Here is a 26,534-nt window from a genome sequence, read left to right on the forward strand (position 1 = left end):
TGCAGAGCATACTGTATGCAGAGCATGTTGTATGCAGAGCATGCTGTAAGCAGAGCATGCTGTATGTAGAGCATGCTGTAAGGTAAGCAGAGCGTGTGCATGGCGTTTAACATTTCTCAGAAATTCCATGACCAGTGCTAGAGTGCTTTATGCATGCTTGCATGGGGTTTTAATATCAACATAATATTTACCTTACATTCATAACTCATGATTCATATTTTTGCCATATTTTGCGATATTGTTAAAAATATATTGCAAGGAATACAAATATATTTTTATAAGTAATACAAACAACCTCCATTATCATAATGTTTGAAAATGGAGGTAAGGTATGCTGAACAGCAGAGTCAGAACGAGCTGGAACAACAATAGTTGTGGTTTCCTCTTCAAGACTCTGTTGAGGGAACACCTGAGGCTCAGTCTGCAAAGGCTGATCAAAAGAAGTAGCAGAAGGTAGGCGCATGGGTGGAGGAGGCTGACTCCTGGCATGAGTGGCTGAACTCAAGGGTTGCGCTTGCTGAGTGGTTGGCGGATGCGCAGTAGCAAGTTCCTGAGGAACGAGTTGAGGTTCCTGCGGTGTGAGCTGAGAGCGAAAAGGTAGTGGCTGCGCAGAACGCAGTAAAAGTCTCACAAGTTGAGGCTCCTGAGGCGCAAGGCTAAGGTGTTGAGGTGCTTGCCTTGAGGAGGGTTGAGCTCGCTGCAGCGAGAGCTGAGGAGACTGACTCATGGATGGGAGAGGTTGTTGTACCTCAAGCGAGTGTTGCCTCACTGGTGGAACAGCAAGTGGAAGCGGAGGAAGAGAGGTATAAGCCTCCTGTTCCCATTGCTGAGGTTGCCTTAAGGAAGGCGGAGGGAGCTGCACACCACTGGGATCTGTAAGTTTACTTGTGAACGAAGGTTCTGGAGTGGGAGGTGAGACCTTCCGGACTCACCAGTGGTAGCTTATACACCCCCCCCTGGAACCCCCCCAAGCGGCGGCGCGAGCCCTAAACCACGCCCCCTTGGGCGGAGTTACCAGAGACGAGCGGGTTGACTCGGCAATGGAAGTCACATTTTTGAAGTTGTAATAGAACAAAAAATAACACAGAAGTGGTTGAGCTTACCTTGGTAGTGCAAGTTATGAAGGAATTACTGTGAAGGTGCAAATTGTTGGACATAAAGGTCTTTTTACTAGTAAATTCAATCTTCTTGTGCTCTCTTGGTTGATATGAATATTGAAAGATTCCAGTTAGTTTGTTTTCTGTGGAATAATAGTGATTGTATGTGTGTGTTCTTGTATATAGCCTACTCTGTTGAATTATGAAGTTGTTAGAATATTCCCTCCTAAGTACTGTACATGGTCTCCTCGGCTCACGGGGGAAGGGTTGGAGGGTGACCCAGACTTTGAGTCCGGAAGGTCTCACCTCCCACTCCAGAACCTTCGTTCACAAGTAAACTTACAGTTCTGGAGAGGGAGGTCTCAACCTTCCGGACTCACCAGTGGTAGCTAGGCAGATGCTTCAGGGGGCTTGAAGATGAAGTCCAGCGACCACAGCATCGAAAGCTCCCTGTAAGCCGAGGAGAGCATAGTAAGAGCTGAAGACAGAGTCGCTTCTCCAATTCATTCTGGACATGATTTCTTGTATCGATACTCCATTGTATAGCAGTCTTGATGAAGCTTGCCCCCTTATAGAGTGAAAATTCGTTGACTGTTTAGTTGCATTTGGGTCGGCTCTGAAAATGCACTCCCTAAAAAGTTGTCTCATTTTTTGTAGAGACATTATCTTGAAGTGTTCATCTAGCCATATGTGGTCTTTCCTGTCTATGTTTCTTTCCATACAGACTTTGTTGGTGTATTCCAAATAGAAGTTCAATTGTCTGACTGGACATATTTTTGGTCTGTTAGGAAGCTTCCTAAAGCTGATCTCTATTGGCGTGTAGTTGTTCTTTTGGTTTTTGGCCATGAAGGAAGGGTGGTTCCGTAAGACAATGTGTTCTGGGGTGAAGGTGCTCCTGGAAATGCTGAGATTGTTAAATTGATTAGCTCTTAAAGGGCAAGCTAAGGCTACTAGGAACAAGGTTTTCTGTGTCAGTAGTAAGGTAGAGTTATCTTTCGTGGTGTTGAGAAATGAAATTACTTTGTCTAGATCCCAGCCAGGGAACTGGTGAGAATTTCTAGGTTTCCTTCTATTAACTCCCGATATCATTGCTTTGACATATTTGTCCTCTGCAAGACAGTAACCTGGGAAATAGCCTGACAAGATAGGACCTAAAGCTGCTCTGTAGCTCTTCAGGGTGTTGTAAGACAGACCCTTGTCTATAAGGTGATTGAAAAATAAAATAATTGCTAACAGGGGAAATTTGTTGTCTCTTCCATACTCCTTGTGAATGAAACTTTTAAAAATGTTGTATAGGTTTTCATACTTGTGCAAGGAGCTGTCCCTCAAGCTGACAGCAATTTTGGAGCAAACCTCAGGAGGAAAGACGTTAGGGAGCTGATCCTTTAAATTTTGAAGGCGATCAAAGTTGATTGGAGCTTTGCTGAGGGTGAGATACAATCCTTGAGAACTATCTGGTAGTCTTCGATCTTCACAATGTATCGATTGTGCTGCTTCGCGACTGACTTCACTAATGGAATCCATGGTTCCGTCCCCTGCGATATGGTGCAGAAAAGCATATTATTATTGCATTCTTTATTGATTTTAAAAGCTACTTTGTGTAGTAAGAATCCTGGTGGAAAGGCATAGAGGGGTGTTGATCCCTTCCAGCTAATCGTAAGTGCATTATTGCTGATGGCTTTTTGATTTGGAAGAGATGAACAGAACTTTTTGCACTTAGTATTGAAACCATTTGAGAACAGATCTATTTCTGGGGTGAAATTGAAGTCAGAGCAGATTAAGGAGAATAGACTGTCACTGAGGGAAGTTTCTGTGTGAATGGAACCCAGGTCCCTGGAAAGTGAGTCTGCGATGGTGTTACTTACTCCCCTGATCCATCTGGAATTTATCTGTATGTTGTGATCCTTCATGGTACTAAGTATTTTCCTGACTAGTTCATGGGCTAACTTGTTTCTGATACTACCCTGTTTCTTTATCCAACAATTAGTAACCTTTGAATCAACATGTATTAAGACTACCTTGTTGTATAACCTTGTGATGAAGTGTTCCAAAGAATAGAAGCAAGCTAATAACTCTCTTACATTGATGTGAAGGGAGGATTCTTCATTTGTCCAAGTTCCATTTATTGAGAGCATATTACCCGCTATTACTAATGCACCTCCCCAACCCTGGTTGGAAGCGTCAGTGAAAAGTTCTGCATCTATCTGTGGTTTTGGAATGTTAATCTCTCTGTACATTTGTCTCTGTTCCCATGGCTTTAGGTATTTTTTGAAGGTGTGGGGAATGATTTTGTACCCTGAATTAAAATAACTGTGGTACCTGTGGAGATATTTAAGATGGAATCTTCCCAAGCTTGTATAGGATGCACTAAAATTTAAAGCTCCGATTAACATTTGATAGGAATGCAGGTCGGATTTAACAGAGTTGGAGAAAGCTTTGGCCAATTCGATACACTTCTCTATGTTTTTCCCACTGGGATTCATAGTTTTCTTAATCATATTGTAATGCACTCCTAAAAATTCGATTCTTTGAGTCGGTTCAATTGTAGATTTTTTAAGTGAGATATTCCATCCTAAGTCTGACAAGATCTTAATGACTAGCTGAATGTGATTTTTACATTTTACATAATCTTTTGCTAATATGAGAATGTCATCAAGATAGTTGAATATTAAGATGTTATATGAGGTTCTAATATACTTGATCACTGTGTACATTATTTTTGAAAAAATATAAGGTGCTGTCTTTAGTCCAAAGGGTATCACAGTCCATTTGAACTTCCTTTTACCTAGTTTGAAGGTTAGAAATTTCTGGCTACTTGCATGTAATGGAATGTGCCAATAAGCATCTTTTAAATCTAGTTTGCAGGCCCAAGAGTTTAGATGTAGATAGGGAAATATAGTATTGGCCTTGAGCATGGTAAAAGAAGGTTTTTTAATCATGGTGTTGAGCACTTTCATGTCAAAGATTAGTCGTACTGTTCCATCTGGTTTGAATTTATAAAATATGTGGTTGGAGTAGTAAAAGGAAGTTCTGGGGATCTGCTCTATGACACCTAGTTTTAGCAGTCTGTCACATTCACTTTCCAATATTTTACGCTTGTTAATTGAATAAAATCTATCTTTACCTGTTCTTTTTAATGACCTCTGGGCTTTAAGTTTATTATTAAACGGAATTCTCACCCCTTCATTGATAATTTTACAAGCAAAAGAGGCATTAGGAAGCTTTCTCCAACTATCAATATTCATCAATAATGACTTACCTATCCTATTCTCTGGGGGGCTCTGGGAGGAGTTATTCATTGGTTTTGAGGCCAAAGGCGAGGTCTCTTTACTTCTATCTTGATTTATAGCATTTGGCCCAATGTCATGATGGTCTGGTGCGGAGCAAAGCTCGTTATTATCTGGTGCTGAGCAAAGCTCATTAACCACTGGTGCTGAGCAAAGCTCGTAATTAACTGGTGCTGAGCAAAGCTCATTAACTGGTGCTGAGCAAAGCTCATTATTAACTGGTGCAGTGTAAACATCATTATCAACTGGTGCATAGAATACTGGTGCTGAAAAAATTTCTCTTTGAACTGGTGCGGAGCATGGCTCAATTTCTAGGGTCTTTCTTTTCTCTGGCTCCTGAACTATTAGCTTGTCCATTTTGTGACCTCCCCCCCCTGTACCCACCTCGCCTATTACCTCTTCTAAGTGGCTGAGACTTGAATCTAAAGTTAGGGTTACCTTTGAGGAAACGGAACCTTCTTCCCTGAAATCTGCCCCCGAAGTTGAATTTCCTACCCCTGAAGTTTGCTGCCCCTCCTCTGAGGAGGGGACCTTTGTGAAAGCAGGCAGCAATGGCTGATTTTTGGTCTTCAGTTAAATTCCAAACTTCTTTAATGTCTGCTTTGATTATAAGATCTCTTACTTCTTCCTTGAGGTATCTAGGAAGTGCTCTGCTTCTGAAATTTCTTATCAAGTTTTGTATGAGGTCTATGCTCCTCCTTAGGGGACCAATAATAATTTTGGACAAAAAATCAATGTCATTTACTTTGGAGGGGTATACAATGTGTGCCAGTGCTGCATGCCCTTGAAAGGCAGAAATACTCATTTTAATATTTTCAATGTCATAAAAAAAATTTTCTCTTATAACTGTCATCAAATATCTTACCTTCAGGCCAGAAATTCAACTTTGGAGTATTAATTAATTTAAAAAAGTCTGAGAACTCCTTATTTTGACTACTAACAAAGAATTTATCCCGGTTATCACTATGGCCTTCACTGAAAGTTAATGCTACTAGTGAATTATTCAATTGAATTTTCCCTTCTCTATGAAAAGATGGTTCAGCTTTGAAATTGGTGGAAATATATGAAGGAATGGGTTTATTGAATGTAAGAAGGTTGAAATCTTCGTAATCACTTTCGTCTCCATTATTATAAAAGGAAAAGAGGTCTAAATTTGCACTTTCAGGTAATTCAGGTGATCGTCTTGAGCGCTTAGTAGGAGGGGGAGCCTCATTCTTCTTAGCAGGTGAACCACTTCTGCCGAGATGAATGTTTAATATCAGTGATTTATTTACCATAGAATAATTGAAATTTTGTTCAACCGGTATAGTAAATATGGACAGCAGCGGACCTAGAAGGCTGAAGTCAGGCAATGGGGTTCACGACTCAAATAGCCCTCTTAGGTTAATTCAGTGCCATATTTAAGTGAATGATAAGTTTAAATCTGTTATTATTAATAAACTAGACCTGCCTCATATGTAACCCTTATCAGATAGCCCCCCAGGGCCTAGGCTAGTGTCGATAGGTTTAAAGCGAGAAATGTAAGCTCGAACTTACCTGTGGTCTAGCCTACTGCCTATTAAGCGCGTGCTTTTAATGTGTCAGGCAAGCAATTTGTTTTGTGTGCTTAATTATAATTTTGTAATATATAAAAATTGGAGTATTTAGTTTGTTTATACCGATTAATCGTGTAGTAATCATGCACATGCTTTGCTTAAGCTACTTACGCTATGTTCGGAAGTGCCTGCTCTAAGCATTCAAATCATAACAAGCTTACGTATGGGGGCCGCCATTTGCATTTGTGACGTCATTAGTCTAAATCAGCTGCTTTCCATATGACGTTTTCGTTGTAAACAGAATTTAAAACCTTACCTTTTCTGGATGATTTGCATAAGAGTTTGATTCTGTTGTAGTAACATATTTACGATATCAGAATTAGAAGGCATATCACTATCTGCAGTCGATTGTGTGCGTTTTTCGTTACTGATTACGTTCTCCTCTCCGCTGGAGTCTTCGCTAAGCCGATGCACCTCCGCGGAGGTAAGAATTTGCCTAGACATAATTAAGCCGTGGGCTGAGATATTACTCTGGTTGCTGAGTGCAGGATAATGAAAATCAGCAAATGTTGGGAGCAGCGGGAGGGAAAAAGAGGAGAACGTTCTGTGCCGAAGTCAACTTCAGAAATGTGACTTCCATTGCCGAGTCAACCCGCTCGTCTCTGGTAACTCCGCCCAAGGGGGCGTGGTTTAGGGCTCGCGCCGCCGCTTGGGGGGGTTCCAGGGGGGGGTGTATAAGCTACCACTGGTGAGTCCGGAAGGTTGAGACCTCCCTCTCCAGAACAGTAAACTCATAACGTGGCTCAACATCGTACGCCTGGCAGGCGGTACTGCGGTCAGGCGGAGCGAGCGCAGGCGGAGCGAGCGCAGGCGGAGGGAGCGCAGGCGGAGCGAGCGCAGGCGGAGGCGCAACCTTCTCAGCCCGACACTCACGCATCAAGACCGAAAGTTGTGACTGCATGGACTGCAGTAGAGTCAACTTGGGGTCGGCAGACACTAAGGTCTGCTGAGGTAAAGCCTTAACAGCAGAGATCTGTTGCGGCAGAACCTTACTCCTCTTAGGCGGAGTGCATTCAACTGATGACTGTGGCGAGTCAGAGCTAACCCAATGACTGCATCCGGGTTGTTGAACTCTAACTTCGTACGTCTGGCATAGGTCTGGACTTTACGTTTAAGAGGTCTTGAGACCTGAGACCAGCGTTTTCTCCCCTAAATTCTTCTGCAGACGAGCAAAATAAGGGCTCAATCGTCTGCGGGTGGGAGTGACGGTCTCGGTAAGACACGCCCGCAACCACCGAGGATACTTCTGTGCGCCGATCAAGGCCTGCTGAACCCTTTTGCCCTTCGACATTGCTTCTCCCCTGTGCTTGGGAGCTTGCAAGAGGTCCCGGACTGGGAGGACGACTGGCGCGCACAGAAGTACCCTCACGCACAACACTGACACACTTTGCGCTAATCACTTATCACTTTGATTTTCTGTTTGCACTTATTTCACTGAACTCGAAACTTTAAGTGGTTTGTACCTGAAACACGCAATTCTATCCTTTCTCAAAAGTTAGTAATTGCGAAAACAGAATTACAATGTAACAGAAAAATCTAATGAAAGATAAATAATTCAGTGGCTGGAAAGAGACTAAACACTAGATCACTCTAGAAACGTTTACCTTCTTCCCCTAAAGAGACTAGGGAGAAGAGCAAAAACGAAAACAACGTTACTCGCTTGAATGAAACGTTTATCCTCCTCTTTCTCCCTCCGTCTCTATCTCTCTCTCTCTCTCTCTCTCTCTACTTGACTTAGAACCTGAGAGAAGAGCCCAATCATATATATCGTTAAAACATATTATTGTTAAAGGAAAAAACTGAAATATTTCCCAAAATGAAAAGTTCCTTTATTAGGATTAAAACCATTAAGTTAAGAAAGAATGAACAAAACGCTAGACACGGTTACTCTTACTGCAACGTGAAACCGTGAAAATTCTTTCTCTATCGTAACGATAGAGCGCAAGTTGAACGTTCTGAACGTCAACAACTGCAGAGACAAAACAAAACGTTAGTTCAACTTTGAAAACAGTACGAGACTATCAAAGAAATTCTTTCAAAGACATTAAAATAGCATAATATGTTAACAGGTAAAACCGAAATGACGGGCTCAATGTTAATTAACCTCGGTACCAAGAAAAGACCGCCTACTATTAGGAAGGTCGAATATAAACAAATATAAAAATTAATTTTAATAAGTTTATAATAAAAGGAAGTTAATCGAAGAGGCCTATAAGAGGCGGAGAGATATAAAATAAATCTATAACTTTTGTTAAGCAAAATTAAGAAAGAGAGTCTATACTCTCTTAGACACCAACACTTCCGTCTAAGGGAAGGGTCGGCCATTTAAAGGTGAAAGAGAGTTCATACTCTCTTCGTCACCATAATTAATCAAATTAATTCCAAAAGCTAACTAAGCTAATATAGAAGTTTCCAGTATAGCGAATAGCTGCAAATTTTAGAGAAATACTTCACCAAACCGTGAACAATACTCCAAAATCATAAGCGTATCCAAGAACGTCTTGCCGGAAGCACGACAGAGGAAAAAGTGAGGTGGCGTCAACAACAAGTACTGTAGTACCTGGCCACAGGTGGCGCTTGTGAGTACACCCCCTTCTAGTATAGTGATAGCTGGCGTATCCCTCCCGTAGAATTCTGTCGGGCAACGGAGTTGACAGCTACATGATTATCGGGTAAGTTTAATATTGAAGATTATAAGTTCTTGTAGACATTTACTAATTTCTAATAATGAATTATATCAGAACAGAGCATATGCTGACATATCCTAAAATAATGTTACTATAATATTGTATTGTCATTAAATACAAGAAATTAATTCACTAGTTACAAGTAGGTATCATTATTATTATTATTATCATTATTATTACTAACTAAGTTTTATGCCGCGGGGGCATAAAACAATTAGAATAGCGCCAACGTTATCCCTGCGTGTCGTAAGAGGCGACTAAAAGGGACGGGACGAGGGGGCTGGGAACCCCCTCTCCTGAATTGAAATTCCTGTGAGACATCATCAAAGAGATGGAGCTGGGGGGAGAGTGACTGCTCCCCGCACTCTAGTTTTGGGGTGTTTGAATGTGCGTGGATGTAGTACGATAGAGAGTAAAAGATGTGAGATCGGAAGTATGTTTAGAAGTAGAAGGATGGATGTATTGGCCTTGTGTGAGACAAAGATGAAAGGAAAGGGTGAAGTGATGTTTGGTGAAATGTCTGGTAGAGTGTCTGGGATTGAAAGGGGAAGAGCGAGAGAGGGTGTGGCTTTATTGCTGAGTGAATGGATGACAGGTAAAGTAGTGGAATGGAAGGAGATATCATCTAGGTTAATGTGGGTAAGGGTTAGGTTGGGTAGGGAATGTTGGGCGTTTGTCAGTGCGTATGGGTCAGGTAGTGAGAAAAGTGAAGAAGAGCGGAATGAGTTCTGGAATGAATTAACTAGGTGTGTAGAAGGACTGGGTAGAAGGAATTATGTAGTTGTTATGGGTGACTTAAATGCTAGAGTGGGCGCTGGAGAGGTAGAAGGTGTCATTGGGAAGTATGGCGTACCAGGTGAAAATGAGAGTGGTGAGAGACTGGTAGATATGTGTGTTGAACAAGAGATGGTAATAAGTGCTAGCTTTTTTAAAAAGAAAGATAAAAATAAGTATACATGGGTAAGAGTGGCAAATGGAAGAGTAGTAGAAAGGGCATTAATGGATTATGTGTTGATAACTAAAAGAATGTTTGGAAGATTGAAAGACGTGTACGTGTTTAGGGGTATGGCTAACGGTATGTCTGATCATTTTTTGGTGGAAGGAAATTAGTTGCAGCAAATGAGTGGGGGAATAGAGTAGGTGGATCTAAAAGGGAGCTAGTGAGGGTTGAAGAGCTAATAAAACCGGGGGTAAAAAGTAAATATCAGGAAAGGTTGAAAATGGCATATGACGAGGTGAGAGTAAGAGAAACTGGTAATTTAGAGGAGGAGTGGAAGTTAGCAAAAGAAAATTTTGTTGGGATTGCAAGTGATGTATGTGGCAAGAAGGTTGTTGGAGGCAGCATGAGGAAGGGCAGTGAATGGTGGAATGAAGGAGTGAAGGTAAAAGTGGAAGAGAAAAAGAGGGCTTTTGAAGAATGGCTGCAGAGTAATAGTATAGAGAAGTATGAAAAATATGACAAATTCGAAGATAATTTGTATTTTTCCTAACCATACAAACCTTAGCTATTTACAAAGGGTTATTACTTTTAGCGTAGCTGAAATGGCGAGCCATTAGAATTTAACGAGGGTGTATTACCCCCGCGCTAGTTAGCGGGGGGGTAGGGGAGTGGTAGCTAGCTACCCCTCCTCCCCCTCACACACAGGTGAATACTCACTTTCACTTAGAGGTAGGAATTGTCTTGGGGGACAGGGCTGGCGGGCAAATATGTGTAAATAGCTAAGGTTTGTATGGTTAGGAAAAATACAAATTATCTTCGAATTTGTCATTTGTTACGTAACCGAAATACAAACCACGCTATTTACAAAGGGTGACTTATCCCTTAGGAAGGGTGGAAAGTCCCCAGCCATACTGGCTTTGGCTTTACCCGGGGACTCAGAATCCGAGTGAGTCGCACTCGAGAAAAGGAGTCCCTGCACCTCACAAGTTCCTTGCACCGCAAGGAACCATGTGACCTACGTAAGCTTGTGTGTGAAGGAAGAAGTGTGACCCGTCTTAGGCAGTTGACCTGGAGTTCCAGAAGGAACTCTGGGTTAGGACGTTCCCAATACCACCTCGTCAGGGTATGGGGGACGCGACAGTATTGACTCAATACTCGGAACACAAGGAAGCATGGTTTACCTGCAGAGGTTCGAGGTCAGCTATGCAGAGACCAGGATGCTGCTTCCCCGTAGAGGGGATGATGAAGAAAGAACTAAGGGCCAGACATACTTCTTTCGTTCATGCAGACTAAAACCTGATAACAATGCCCTCAACCTTCTGCTACCTGTCCAAAAAGGAGCCTGAGGTTAGACCAGCTGTTGTGTAGCCACCACAGAGCGATAGAAAACGTATCGAGACTCCTGTGGGTCACGCCCTGCAGGAAGCGGGCTGCGAAGGTCATCAGACGCTTCCAGAATCCAGCTTGTAGCACCTGCGTCACAGAGTAGTATTACTCGAAGGCGAGGGACGTTGCGATGTATCCAACATCGTGCTGTAGGGCGACGTGACGGGGGAGGGTCTGAAGACAGGTCGAGATGAATGTCCTTGAGTCCGGGCTGAAGAGGTATACTGGTGACTCTTCCCCCATGTCCTCCTTGTGTTCCCAAATCGGCTGCAACTGAGGCCAAACTGCAGCTGTTCCCAGCGCTAACCTCTCGATTCCTGTACTGGCAAGAAAGAGAAGGTCTTGGGACATCAGACACAGAATGGAGACTCAAAATCTTGAATGAATCGGACCGAAGGGTCGGGACCCTCAGATTCTGAGTCTAGCCAACAACTCAGGAGCGAGCCTGAATGTTGCCTTCCCCTCTTCCTTAGAAAGGGGGGGAGTAGTAAGAGACCAAGAAGATTGCTTACACACTGGCCGTGGCCAGAGTGAGCAGAAGACCCAAGGCGGAATACAATCCGAGGCCTGTCGTAAAAGGGTCTTGAGAAGATCTCTTAAAGGACTAAAAGTCCGAGCCATGCTCCAAGTTGGAGGTCTTCCTCCGACTAGGGCAGGGACGATCGTAGCTTCGCATGAGCGAGGATAGATCCAGCGGGCAGGAAAAAGTTATTCCTTTAAGCCTGAAGGTCAGGGAAAGGCTGAGCGACAGGCTTCATTGCCAAGAGCGGAAAGGAGTTTCCTCCCGCCGAAAGGCAATAAGACCGTTATTGCTGGAGAAGAGGCCTCACGGGAAGAGGTATATCTCCCACGGCACCAACCACCTTAGACTCTTCACTTTGCCTGGGAGACCCCTGTGGATGACTATCGCAGATGACGCGACCTCCGTACCGCGACTGTAGCGGGTTGTCTCTTCTAGAGGAGGAAGCGTAGTGTCTCCAGGCATGAAGCCGAAGCGACGCCCCGGTTCGGGAGAGATGTCGCAGTGTGGTTGCTTGAGTAGTCTGCGCCGTGGGAGAAGCTCTCCCGGGAGTTCCGTCAGGGGAAGCAGAGGGTCCAGAAACCGTTCTGCGCATAGTCCCAGTGGAGCTCTCCCATTGAAAGGTTGACAGACAACCTGGTTTTGTTGAGACCCATTGTCCGCAGACAAAAAGGAGGGAAGACGCAGGCGTCGAAGTTGTCCCACCATCACCGGAATGCATCTTGCCAGAGTCTCGGGGTCTGAGACTGGGGGGAAAACTAGCGGAAGCTTGAGGTTCCAAGCTGTCGCGATCAGGTCCCCCAGACCAGCACTTGCTGGTTACCCAAGGTCAAAGACCCCTAGGTACACTCTCTCTATGAGGCTCTGCTCGGATAGTCTGAGAGAAACATTCCCCTGCCTGGAATGAGAGAGCCGATGGTGGAATTGAGAGAATCTCAATCATCCCGGTATCTCTACTGCAAGATGTGAAGGTGTGAAAATGCGTCCCCTGCTGGTTAGCATGAAGTCGACACGCAACGGGGCGACTTGGCAGGAGCGGTAGGATCTGAAGAGGGGCCAGACTAAGGCCCCTAAGCCTGCCTGAATGATGGAGAGGTATCCTTCAGGTCTTGACCATAGGCCTGGACCGGAACATGCCCCCCCCCCCCTTCCTTTGACGAGTCCAAGAACCGCATCAAGAATGTGGGGAAAGGACGAGAATATCCACTACCATCAAGAGGCTCCATAGGTCAACACCCATTGCAGGTTTAATAGTTCCGCTGGTCCCATAGGGCCAGGGAGTCCGGTTAAACATTGCCTGAAGCCACCGGAACTTGGATCGCCCCACATGGAACTTATCCTGAGGCGACCGTTCGGACTATAAACGGGTCAATGAGGAAAGAAGAACTAGGAAACGTTCCAAGGTAGGGCTGAAAAACTCTGCTTGACTGAGAACAGGTACTGCGACTCTCCTCAGTCTTGCCACAGTCAACCGAAAGGAAGGCTCGGAGGATGTGGTAACAGAATCTGGCGTCCCCAGGTGGTCACCCATCCAAGTACCGACGTTGCTTAACCTCGCTGGACGGACGAGAAGCGGGGTTTCCAACGTGGTAAGGCGGTTGACTCAATATCATGGCCAGATACTCCAGATGTTGAGGCAGAGGAAGAGAAGGCTCCAAGCAAAATACCATGAGCCCACACTCATGGTCAGCATTCGGAAGCTTTTCCCGGCGCTGAAGAAGGTCGAAACCCGAGCCTACCGGAGTTGACCAGCCCTCCAAACAGCAGAGGAGGCGGAAGTCTGCACCTGAGCGGCCAAGAGGAAGGCAGGGAGAGTTCTCTGGGGAAACAAACCTGCTATGCCACGGCGGGATAGCCACACTGCATCATAAGCAGGAATACTTGCAGTTTAGGCTGAATTCGACGAGCACCCTGGAAGATGGATGGAATGGAAACTGAAAGTACCCGTCCTTCCGATCCAGGGTTAAAGGAGTCCTGTCGCCTCGTTACCAGTCTGATCGATTCTGCTGGTCTACGCTGGCCGAAGTTTGTTCGACAAACTTGATCAGGGCTGGGAGGTCGACTATGGACATCCCCTCTCAGATCCTTCCTTACAAGAAAGGATCGACTGAGGGGGCCGGGGGTGAAGCCGTCGACGATCCTAAGGAAGACCTTCGCCTAAGGTATGGATCATTCTGCCCAACCGGGCAACTCTGCTGATGCTATGGCATAGAGGTTCAGAGACACTGAATTCGCTGACAGAGACGGCAGGCGCGATATCCTTGGCTACTCACAGAGATTGTGCGGGAATGGGCATCGGGAAGCTGTCATTCGGATGAGTAACCTTAAGCATCCTCCCAGCGAAAAAACCTGCAATCCTAGAGTTCGTGAACTCCTTTTAGGACTATGCCCCCCCGGGGGAGTCTCCCGTGCCATCTGTTCCTGACAGGAGGAAACTGCAATTGGACACCTTGTCCCAGTTGTCGTAGCCGATAACTTAGGCCGACGTGGTTGAAAGAAAAGGGAGCTGGAGCCCTGCAGAGTCTGGAAGAAAGCGCCTTGGAGGAGTGAAACCGGAAGTCGATTTACTCCGCACAGTAGATGTCTAAGTCTCTGTCCTTGGGCAAAGACAAAACTCTTCTCAAGGATGGAAGGGTGTCTGAGGTCGTTGACCTCCACAGATGAGACACCCGAAGGAAGCCTTCAGTCAGCGCGTCCAGATGGTACAACATCGAGCTTGTCCGCAAGTAGATACTTAACGACGAAAAGGCCAAGGTGCCTGAGCTCGAGAGGAGGAAAGTACCCTTGATCTTCCTGTAGCTTCCTTGAACCAAACCTCGGGCCGTAACCGAGGAGGGAAAGAACCTGGTAAGCTCCCAGAGGAAGAGGTAAGCAGTCACCCCTTGTCCGATGGAGAAATCTTGAACGGAAAGCCCCCCCCCCGCCAAACATCCTTCCAGGGCGGGAGAAGGAGAGAGTACTCGTGCAGGAGAGGGGACCCTCGAGACCGACCTCTTGGGAACCAACTTCGCCCTGGGGGAAGTCACCACGAAGTCCACTCCTCTCTTTCTCTTCAGCGTAGGAGACAGCCGCTGGTTTGTTACCCTGGCCGGTGAGTGCTGGTTTCATAACCCTCATTAACGCCCGTGCCAGCGGATCAAACCATGTTTGCTGCTCCAAGGACACAGAGTCCGAAATCCTCGCTAAGGTGAAAGGGATCGGGCGATCCTTTGGAGAGGACACGACGGTTCCTGCCTGAAAAGAAGGTGGGAAGAATGCTGTACTGACCTGTCTTCGTCCTGCACTACCAACCTGTGCTTGGATGGAGGTGATCCCGAGTGCCGCCTAGGAGCACGCGTCCCTGCTGCTACCACCGGCTGTGGAATTCGCCGCGAACTATGGTCGCGCGAGGGCGAACGGTCGCGCAAAGGCGAATGGTCGCGCGGGCGCACAGGCGAGTGGTCGCGCGGGCGCGCAGGCGAGCGGTCGCGCGGGCGCGCAGGCGAGCGATCGCGCGGGCGCGCAGGCGAGCGATCGCGCGGGCGCGCAGGCGAGCGATCGCGCGGGCGCGCCGAGGGATCGTGCTGCCGCGTAGGTGAAGAAGATCGCTGGCGGTAAGCGATGGCGAGCAGCATGTGTAGGTGAATGATCGCGTGATAGGGTGCGATGGTGATCAGCATCCGCAAGAGGGCGAGCGTTCAGGGTTGTGCGATGAGGAGCAGCATGCGTAGGCGGGCAATCGTTCAGGGTTGTGCGATGGCGAGCAGCATGCGCAGGTGAATGATCGCGTGAAAGGGTGCGATGGTGATCAGCATCTGCAGGAGGGCGATCGTTCAGGGTGGTGCGATGAGGAGCAGCATGCGTAAGCGGGCAATCGTTCAGGGTTGTGCGATGGCGAGCAGCAAGCGCAGGTGAATGATCGCGTGAAAGGGTGCGATGGTGATCAGCATCCGCAAGAGGGCGATCGTTCAGGGTTGTGCGATGAGGAGCAGCATGCGTAAGCGGGCAATCGTTCAGGGTTGTGCGATGGCGAGCAGCATGCGCAGGTGAATGATCGCGTGAAAGGGTGCGATGGTGATCAGCATCTGCAGGAGGGCGATCGTTCAGGGTGGTGCGATGAGGAGCAGCATGCGTCAGCGGGCAATCGTTCAGGGTTGTGCGATGGCGAGCAGCATGCGCAGGTAAATGATCGCGTGAAAGGGTGCGATGGTGATCAGCATCCGCAGTTGAGGGTCGCGCGATGGCGATCAGCATCCGCAGTTGAGGGTCGCGCGATGGCGATCAGCATCCGCAGTTGAGGGTCGCGCGATGGCGATCAGCATCCGCAGTTGAGGGTCGCGCGATGGCGATCAGCATCCGCAGTTGAGGGTCGCGCGATGGCGATCAGCATCTGCAGTTGAGGGTCGCGCGATGGCGATCAGCATCCGCAGTTGAGCTAGTAGCTGGCGAACCATGTTCCTTCAGAAGTGTTGGAGAACGTTGGCGTGCCAGCTGTAACACACGTGGGCGATCCGGAGATCGCTGGCGAGCTGATGATCGCTGACGATCGCTGGCGAGCTGATGATCGCTGACGAGCTGATGATCGCTGACGAGCTGATGATCGCTGACGAGCAGAAGGCTACGCGTGGAAGCCTGCGCAAAGAAGAAGAGTCCTTGACCCCGACCTGAACCGAAGTTCTAGATCGCGAGGGCGAACGTGGGCGCACAGGGCACGTAACAGGAACCGCAGGGAAGATCATCTTGAAAGCTCTGACGAACAGGAGAGCGCTGACGAACAGAAGGGCGCGCAGGGAAACCCTGACACGCAAGGGAAGAACCCCCGTGGGGGCAACCCTTTGCCCCGAAGGGATCGTTGTCCGCCGGGAGACTGATGTCCGTCGGAAGACCGCTGTCCGTCGGGAAGACCGTTGTCCGTCGGGAAGACCGTTGCCCGTCGGAAGACGAGATTAGACTGCTGTCCATCTGCACCAAGACGGAAGATCGAGAAAAAGAAGTTGTAGGCTGCAAACGGAGATTCAAAAAGGCGCCTCAAGCACCCTTATAGGGAGATGAGAGGCCCTCACGACGAGGCGGACGGAGGGCCTTACGGCGAGGGAGGCCAACAGCAACAGCAAAAGAAGAAACCTCCGAAGAGGAGTCTCTATGAGTGTACTCTCTCGCGAACGAAAGAAAAACACTTCGTGGAAGAGACTGGTCAGCCAGTGACCTAAAAGGGGCAATCCTCCGAAGAGGAGCTCCTGCAGTTGCCCAGCACCTTGAGCGAAACTGCAGGTGCGACCGCTCAGCACCAAGAGCATAGTCGCACGAAAAAAAGGCAAGAGAAGAACCCCCCAAAAGAGGAAAAGCTCAAGCCTGGACAGGAAAAAACTTCCCTCGGAAGGAAAGTTATCCGCCCAAGGAGGCAAGCCTCCTGACTGTTCTAAAATGAACTGGAGAGCTGTCCGTCGACACGGGAGTACTACCAGTAGAAGGAGACACGCCCCTGACGACAATACAAGGGGGGAGGCAGCAACAGCCGAATCCCCAGGACTCAACCAGACAGCTCACACCGTTGCTATATTACAGAAACGAACTAGATCGGTAACTGTAAAAAAATAAAACAAATAATATTAGTACACATTCATTCCCCCGGGAAGGCTCCGAAGAGGAATCCCGAGGAAAAGGAACAAGAATTACACAACAGGCACGTGCCCTCACAACCACTTACACTCGCGGAAGGAGAGCTGTAACCAAAACAGAATTATAACAATTATAATTATGTAACTATGTAATTATGTAATTTAAAAATGAATGAACACTAAAGAAAAAACGAAAACCCCGAAAGGAATCGTTCTACAAGCTGAAAAATTAACAACTACAATTAGATTCATAAACTAATTGAGACAAAATGTACGGCGTAGCAACCCCACCCACACGGGAAGGAAGCTACAAGGGCGTAGTAAAACATAGTAAAAGGGTGAACGACCTCAAGAGAGAGAGAGAGAGAAAGACCGAAGTCAAACTCGATCGCAACCCATAAAATTAGGCCGTGGTGGCCTAACTGCCGAGGCCTCCACGTAGATATCGTACACTACACACACACATCTGAAAAGGAAACTTACTTATTTCTATACTCAAATATATATACAAACATGAAAACATGTTTACATATATATTGAGTAAAAGAAAAGTAAGCGATTAAGTAAAGACAAAACAGACAATGGCTGCCAAGCGAGGACCAAGACAGAGACGTCTGTCACCGTCCGAGCCAAAAGTGAAAGTGAGTATTCACCTGTGTGTGAGGGGGAGGAGGGGTAGCTAGCTACCACTCCCCTACCCCCCCGCTAACTAGCGCGGGGGTAATACACCCTCGTTAAATTCTAATGGCTCGCCATTTCAGCTACGCTAAAAGTAATAACCCTTTGTAAATAGCGTGGTTTGTATTTCGGTTACGGAACAAATAGAGAGTATGAAAAATATAGAGAGAAAAAGGTGGAAGTAAAGCGCAAGGTACGTGAGACAAAGAGGGCAGCTGACCTGAGGTGGGGTCAGGGACTGGGTCAGTCATATGAAGAGAATAAGAAGTTTTGGAAAGAAGTGAAGAGAGTAAGGAAGGCCGACGCAAGAATTGAAGAGACAGTGAAAGATGGAAATGGAAGGTTGTTAAAAGGAGAGGAGGCAAGGAAAAGGTGGGCGGAATATTTTGAAAGTTTGCTGAATGTTGAGGATGATAGGGAGGCAGATATAATTGCTGTTCCAGGTGTTGAGGTGCCAGTGATGGGAGATGAGAATGAGAGAGAGATTACAATAGAGGAAGTGAGGAGAGCACTAGATGAAACGAGAGTAGGAAAAGCATCTGGTATGGATGGTGTGAAAGCTGAGATGTTGAAGGAAGGGGGTGTGACTGTACTTGAATAGTTGGTGAGATTGTTTAATGTGTGTTTTGTGTTGTCAATGGTACAAGTAGATTTGGTCTGTGCATGTATTGTACCACTATATAAGGGTAAGGGAGATGTGCATGAGTGTTGTAATTCAAGAGGTATTAGTTTGTTGAGTGTAGTTGGAAAAGTGTATGGTAGAGTACTGATTAATAGGATTAAGGATAAAACAGAGAATGCAATCTTGGAAGTACAGGGTGGTTTTAGAAGAGGTAGGGGTTCTATGAATCAGATTTTTACAGTTAGGCAGATATGCGAGAAATATTTAGCAAAAGGTAAGGAGGTGTATGTTGCGTTTATGGATCTGGAGAAAGCATATGATAGAGTTGATAGCGAAGCAATGTGGAATGTGATGAGGTTATATGGAGTTGGTGGAAGGTTGTTGCAAGCAGTGAAAAGTTTCTACAAAGGTAGTAAAGCATGTGTTAGAATAGGAAATGAAGTGAGCGATTGGTTTCCGGTGAGAGTGGGGCTGAGACAGGGATGTGTGATGTCGCCGTGGTTGTTTAACTTGTATGTTGATGGAGTGGTGAGAGAGGTGAATGCTCGAGTGCTTGGACGAGGATTAAAACTGGTAGGCGAGAATGATTATGAATGGGAGGTAAATCAGTTGTTGTTTGCGGATGATACTGTACTGGTAGCAGACACAGAAGAGAAGCTTGACCGACTAGTGACAGAATTTGGAAGGGTGTGTGAGAGAAGGAAGTTGAGAGTTAATGTGGGTAAGAGTAAGGTTATGAGATGTACGAGAAGGGAAGGTGGTGCAAGGTTGAATGTCATGTTGAATGGAGAGTTACTTGAGGAGGTGGATCAGTTTAAGTACTTGGGGTCTGTTGTTGCAGCAAATGGTGGAGTGGAAGCAGATGTACGTCAGAGAGTCAATGAAGGTTGCAAAGTGTTGGGGGCAGTTACGGGAGTAGTAAAAAATAGAGGGTTGGGCATGAATGTAAAGAGAGTTCTATATGAGAAAGTGATTGTACCAACTGTGATGTATGGATCGGAGTTGTGGGGAATGAAAGTGATGGAGAGACAGAAATTGATTGTGTTTGAGATGAAGTGTCTGAGGAGTATGGCTGGTGTATCTCGAGTTGATAGGGTTAGGAACGAAGTGGTGAGGGTGAGAACGAGTGTAAGAAATGAGTTAGCGGCTAGAGTGGATATGAATGTGTTGAGGTGGTTTGGCCATGTTGAGAGAATTGAAAATGGCTGTCTGCTAAAGAAGGTGATGAATGCAAGAGTTGATGGGAGAAGTACAAGAGGAAGGCCAAGGTTTGGGTGGATGGATGGTGTGAAGAAAGCTCTGGGTGATAGGAGGATAGATGTGAGAGAGGCAAGAGAGCGTGCTAGAAATAGGAATGAATGGCGAGCGATTGTGACGCAGTTCCGGTAGGCCCTGCTGCTTCCTCCGGTGCCTTAGATGACCGCGGAGGTAGCAGCAGTAGGGGACTCAGCAGTATGAAGCTTCATCTGTGGTGGAAATGTGGGAGGTTGGGCTGTGGCACCCTAGCAGTACCAGCTGAACTCGGCTGAGTCCCTGGTTAGGCTGGAGGAACGTAGAGAGTAGAGGTCCCCTTTTTTGTTTTGTTTCTTGTTGATGTCGGCTACCCCCCAAAATTGGGGGAAGTGCCTTTGGTATATGTATGTATGTAAGCTATAACCCTAGCTGGGAAAGCAAGATGGTATAAGCCCAAGGGCTCCAATAAAGAAAGACAGCCCAGTGTAAAAAAGGAAATAAGGGAATTGATTGATTGATTGATTTAAAGTTTTCAGGCATAATAAGGGAATATATAAACTAAAAGAGAAGTAATGAACAATTAAAATAAGATATTCTAAGAACAGTAACAACATTCTTTCATATATAAACTATAAAAATGATATAGAATAATGTGCCCGAGTGTACCCTCGAGCAAGAGAACTCTAACCCAAGGTTATTCAAGGTTTCCTTTGGTACAGTACCTGTCATGCATAATGTGTAAAGGTTGTCAGAGTCAGCTGGCCAGGACACTTCCACAGGTTTATCAAATACTTGAGAGGGAGTGATTATGTTCCCACAAGAGACATCACAGCTGCTAAACTTAACCTGTAAATATAGTGACAATCTTTAAAATCATCTCAAAGGGGAGAATACTGTACTTAACAGAGACTATAATGCAATGAAATATTAAATATCTTTCCAGCCTGAATCACTATTGGATATTTAATAAATTTTATTCTGACTAAATTAATAGATCACAGTACATTATTTCTTACATAACTCAGAACATTTGACAGAGGAATTCAAGATTGAAAAAGTAGGGTTTTGTTAATAGTTAGGGTCCTCAACATCCACCTTTTTCAATCATTTTTTTTTTTTTTACCAAAGGGAGTGCTGTATTTTTGGTAGCTTTTTATGTAACAGGGTTAATTTCAGGTGCCACATTTAGTAATCTATGTAAGTAATATTCTAAAAGCTTTGGCTGTAACCCCAAACGTGTGTTTGATATCCATTGCTTTTAAGAAGACAGTCTGCTATACTCGTTTGTGTGTTTGCTAATAACGAAACCTCTCGCCAAATCGGAAGCTTTGGGAGTCTAGCATCCTGATAAGTGACAAACTGATTAACAATAACGAGTATATGGTAAAACTTACACTTCAAGCAATACGCTTTGTACTCCATGCCTATTATTATGCATAGGTTAAGGTTAAAGGTTACAGGTGACTGGTTTCAGTTCCGGTTCCATCAGAATAGATGCTCACCAGAACGTCAGACGGGCTAGCCCAACCCCCCACTGTGGTGACCTACCACAGCAGTAGCCTCCCCAGTAAACAGCTTAAACTCACGGTCCTGGGCGGGGATCGATCTCTTGCCATGCGAATGCTAGGCAAATACGTTACCACTGTACTAGCTTTATTAGTTCTAAAAGGTTGCTTCGTATAAATATGTTATTTTTATTAATAAAATAAATTTTTGAATATACTTACCCGGTGATCATATAAGCTGTCAGCTCTGCTGCCCGACAGAAAAACCTAAGGACAAAATACGCCAGCGATCGCTATACAGGTGGGGGTGTACATCAACTGCGCCATCTGTCGAGCAGGTACTCAAGTACTCCATGTCAACACAGAACCAATTTTCTCCTCGGCCCACTGGGTCTCTATTGGGGAGGAAGGGAGGGTCCTTTAATATATGATCACCGGGTAAGTATATTCAAAAATTTATTTTATTAATAAAAATAAAATTTTTCAATATTAAACTTAGCCGGTGATCATATAAGCTGATTCACACCCAGGGGGGTGGGTAGAGACCAGCATTACATGTTGACATTATTATGAGCTAAGTATTTTGTATTTCGTTTTAGCAGTTATTCAAAATAACAAACATAAAATAAATAAGTACCTGGTAAGGAAGTCGACTTGAACAATTACTCTGCCTTTTTAAGTACGTCTTCCTTACTGAGCCTCGCGATCCTCATAGGATGCTGAGCGACTCCTAGGAGCTGAAGTATGAAGGGTTGCAACCCATACTAAAGGACCTCATCAAAACCTCTAATCTAGGCGCTTCTCAAGAAATGACTTTGACCACCCGCCAAATCAAGTAGGATGCGAAAGGCTTCTTAGCCTTCCGGACAACCCAAAAACAATAATAAAACATTTCAAGAGAAAGATTAAAAAAGGTTATGGAATTAAGGAATTGTAGTGGTTGAGCCCTCACCCACTACTGCACTCGTTGCTACGAATGGTCCCAGAGTGTAGCAGTTCTCGTAAAGAGACTGGACATTCTTAAGATAAAAAGACGCGAACACTGATTTGCTTTTCCAATAGGTTGCATCGATTATACTTTGCAGAGATCTATTTTGTTTAAAAGCCACGGAAGTTGCGACAGCTCTAACTTCGTGTGTCCTTACCTTCAGCAAAGCTTGGTCTTCCTCACTCAGATGGGAATGAGCTTCTCGTATTAACAGTCTGATAAAATAGGATAAGGCATTCTTTGACATAGGCAAAGATGGATTCTTAACTGAACACCATAAAGCTTCAGACGGGCCTCGTAAAGGTTTTTAAATAGAACTTAAGAGCTCTTACAGGACATAAGACTCTTTCTAGTTCATTTCCAACCATACGATAAGTTTGGAATATCGAACGATATTGGTCAAGGCCGAGAAGGCAGCTCGTGTTTGGCTAGAAAACCAAGTTGTAGAACATGTAGCCGTTTCGGATGAGAATCCGATGTTCTTGCTGAAGGCATGAATCTCACTGACTCTTTTAGCTGTGGCTAAGCATATCAGGAAAAGAGTCTTAAAGGTGAGATCTTTCAGGGAGGCTGATTGTAGCGGTTCGAACCTGTCTGACATAAGGAATCTTAGTACCACGTCTAAATTCCAACCAGGTGTAACCAAACGACGCTCCTTCGTGGTCTCAAAAGACTTAAGGAGGTCCTGTAGATCTTTATTGTTGGAAAGATCTGAGCCTCTGTGACGGAAGACTGATGCCAACATGCTTCTGTAACCTTTGATAGTGGGAGCTGAAAGAGATCGTTCTTTCCTCAGATATAAGAGAAAGTCAGCTATTTGAGTTACAGAGGTACCGGTCGAGGATACGGATACTGACTTGCACCAGTTTCGGAAGATTTCCCACTTCAATTGGTAGACTCTAAGGGTGGATGTTCTCCTTGCTCTAGCAATCGCTCTGGTTGCCTCCTTCGAAAAGCCTCTAGCTCTCGAGAGTCTTTCGATAGTCTGAAGGCATTCAGACGAAGAGCGTGGAGGCCTTGGTGTACCTTCTTTACGCGTGGCTGACGTAGAAGGTCCACCCTTAGGGGAAGTTTTCTGGGAACGTCTACTAGCCATCGAAGTACCTCGGTGAACCATTCTCTCGCGGGCCAGAGGGAAGCAACTAGCGTCAACCTTGTCCCTTCGTGAGAGGCGAACTTCTGCAGTACCTTGTTGACAATCTTGAACGGAGGGAATGCATATAGATCTAGATGTGACCAATCTAGTAGAAAGGCATCTATATGAACTGCTGCTGGGTCCGGGATTGGTGAGCAAAATATTGGGAGCCTCTTGGTCATCGAGGTTGCGAAGAGATCTATGGTTGGCTGGTCCCAGGTGGCCCAAAGTCTCTTGCATACATCCTTGTGGAGGGTCCATTCTGTTGGAATTATTTGTCCCTTCCGACTGAGACAATCTGCCATGACATTCAAGTTGCCTTGGATGAACCTCGTTACTAGTGAAATGTCTAGACCTTTTGACCAAGTGAGGAGGTCCCTTGCGATCTCGTACCATGTCAGAGAGTAGGTCTCTCCTTGCTTGGAGATGTACGCCAAAGCCGTGGTGTTGTCCGAGTTCACCTCCACCACTTTGCCTTGAAGGAGAGACCTGAAGCTTTTCCAGGTCAGACGTACTGCCAGTAGCTTCTTGCAGTTGAAATGCATTGTCCTTTGACTCGAGTTCCATAATCCCGAGCATTCCCTACCGTCTAATGTCGCACCCCAGCCTACGTCCGATGCGTCCGAGAAGAGAACGTGGTTGGGAGTCTGAACAGTCAGGGGAAGACCCTCTCTAAGGTTGATATAGTCCTTTCACCAAGTCAGACCAGACTTTATCTTTCCGGAAACCGGGATCGAGACCGCTTCTAGCGTCTTGTCCTTTTTCCAGTGAAAAGCTAGATGGTATAGAAGAGGACGGAGGTGTAGTCTTCCTAGTGACACAAATTGATCCACGGATGACAGTGTCCCTACCAGACTCATCCACAGCCTGACTGGGCAGCGTTCCTTCTTCTGCATCTTCTGGATGGATAGCAGGGCTGGGGGTTGATCGTCTTGTTCAGCAACGTCCTCATCAGAGGGTTCCTCATCCGAAACTGATGAGGAAATGGCAACGGAGTGGGCAACGTCTGACTCGCTGAATCCGGTCGCACTGGTGGATGCGTGACGGAGCCGGACTTAATATCATGGCACTGCTGCACAGTCTGTGAACTGTCAACAACCATGGGTGCGCGAGGAAGTACAGCGTCAACCCGAAACTGTCTAGACTGTCTGGGTTGTGCAGTCAACACCCTACCGGGTTGCTGAGGTTGACGCACTGCGTCACAACAAGTCACCTCTGCTGGTTGTTGAACGTCTTCCTAGTGACACACTGAACGTCAACAACCACCTCCGAGCGTCGCTTAACGTCAACGTGCGACTGGCAACCCACACTGGGTCGCATCGGTGGAGGAACCACCTCAACTGGCAGACGCGAGTAGGATACCTCAGCGTCAACATGGCGCACAACCAACCGGTTGGAAGGTTGTTGGCCAGAAGGTTCTTCTCCGTATTTAAGTCCTCTATCAAGGACACAAGCTTGGACTGCATGTCTTGCAGCAAAGGCCATTTAGGGTCTACGGGAGCAGGTGTGGCAACAGACGGGGTTAGCGACTGAGGCGGAACCATTTACCATCCCTGGAAGCCTTGTTATGTGCGACATAATAGTACAGCAAAACTTCAAAGGCTCGACAAAAGTTGAGAAGTTGACCTGTAAACAACTTGGAGCGTCTCCTGGCTAGGCGCCAGGGCGAGTCTACCAGAATTGAGAAGTCTATCTGGGCAGAGGCATGAACTCCCAAGCCGAGAACTTCTCTCATGTCCTAACAGACTCTCGCTCTATAAGCCAGTTTAAAAGAAGGGAAATCAAAGGCTGTATCCCTAAAACTCCTCCTGGTGCAATAACCAGTCGCCTAGCCAACGTAACGCTCTCTAGGAGAGCGAGAGAGCACTAGCTTAACAACAACGGCTTCGAAGTAGTTAGGCCTAGTGTAAGTTCTGACGTTAGGCAAACGAGGAGCAGCAGTTACAAGATCCGGACGAAGATCCTTAAAAAATCATCATGATTTAATTAAAGTCCATAGGAGGCTAAGCAGCTTAAGGCTCCTCTCCAAATGACAGAGTCCTCAAAGGAATATCAGTAGGAGGGAGAACAGCACTTTCTCATCTACAGGAACCTTGTCAGATAAAAGCTAGGTTATCTCAGTGAGGGTCTCACTGGTGCATTAGCAGCAGACCAGAAGGCAACGTTATGTAACTGCTTGACAGTCTGTGAACTGTCAAAAACTGAACTGTCAACCACAATAGGTGCGTGAGGACATACAGCACTGGTGCATTAGTAGCAGACCAGAAGGCAACGTCATGTAACTGCTTGACAGTCTGTGAGCTGGCAACAACCATAGCTGTGTGGGGAAGCAAAGCCTCTACTCCTGACTGACTAGTCTGCTGCGGGCGAGTAGCGGTAACCACAGTGGGTTGCGGAGGTTGACGCACAGCGTCAAAACAAAGCAACTTAACTCCACCCTCCTGTTGTTGTGGTAACTCGCGAACGTCAACGGAGGGTAGCGTGCGTCTGTGAACGTCAACGTGCGGCTGGCAGGGTACACTGCGCATGGGTGGTGGAACTCTCACAGGCGGAGTGCGGGAGCAGGTAGCGTCAGCGTCTACTGTACGCACAACCGTGGTTGGTTGTAGGCTAACGGGTGCAGCGTCAACCTTCTCCGCACGATACTCCTGCATAAAAGATGCTAACTGTGTCTGCATAGACTGTAGCAAAGACCACTTAGGGTCTACAGCAGCAGGTGCGGCAACAGACGGTGTTACTGCCTGTTGCGGTACCACTTTGCCTCTCTTAGGAGGTGTGCAGTCATCGGAAGACTGCAGCGAGTCCGAACTGACCCAGTGGCTACACCTGGGCCGTTGGACTTGCGCGGAAGGGACCGACTTGCACTTAATAAGCCGCGAGACCTTGGTCCAAGGTTTCTTACGAGAAACCTCTTACGCAGACGAGAAGTAAATGGGCTCTCTCGTCTTTGTGTGGGTGGGGCGATCTTGGGTAGATACGCCCGAAACCACGGAGGGAAAACGTCTGTTCGTTGATCAAGGCCTGACGAACCCATAAGTCGTTCGACATTACTTCTCCCCTGGGCTTGGGAGCTTGCAAGAGGTCCCGGACTAGGTGAACGACAGGCACGAACAGACGAACCCTCGGACGCAACACTGTAACACTTTGCGCATATCACTTTATCACTTCGATTTTCTGTTTTGCACTTATTTCACTGAAATCGAAACTTTTACTGATTTCTACCTGAAACACGCAATTCTACCCTTCATTAAAAGGTAGTAATTG

The 26,534-nt window shown here is 46.3% G+C and overlaps 1 protein-coding gene across 3 annotated transcripts in view; it reads right to left on the minus strand.

The window, feature by feature from the left end:
* Positions 1 to 26,534, minus strand: part of LOC137648879 (protein D3-like) — a 59,072-nt gene that overhangs the window by 9,001 nt on the left and 23,537 nt on the right. For all 3 annotated transcript variants that reach the window (XM_068382051.1, XM_068382052.1, XM_068382054.1), the window contains exon 3: positions 20,365 to 20,488. In XM_068382051.1, coding sequence (XP_068238152.1) covers positions 20,365 to 20,488 — 124 coding nt within the window. The remainder of the gene's footprint in view (positions 1 to 20,364; positions 20,489 to 26,534) is intronic.

The sequence above is a fragment of the Palaemon carinicauda genome, chromosome 10, assembly GCF_036898095.1.
Source record: "Palaemon carinicauda isolate YSFRI2023 chromosome 10, ASM3689809v2, whole genome shotgun sequence".
Taxonomy (NCBI): Eukaryota; Metazoa; Arthropoda; class Malacostraca; order Decapoda; family Palaemonidae; genus Palaemon; species Palaemon carinicauda.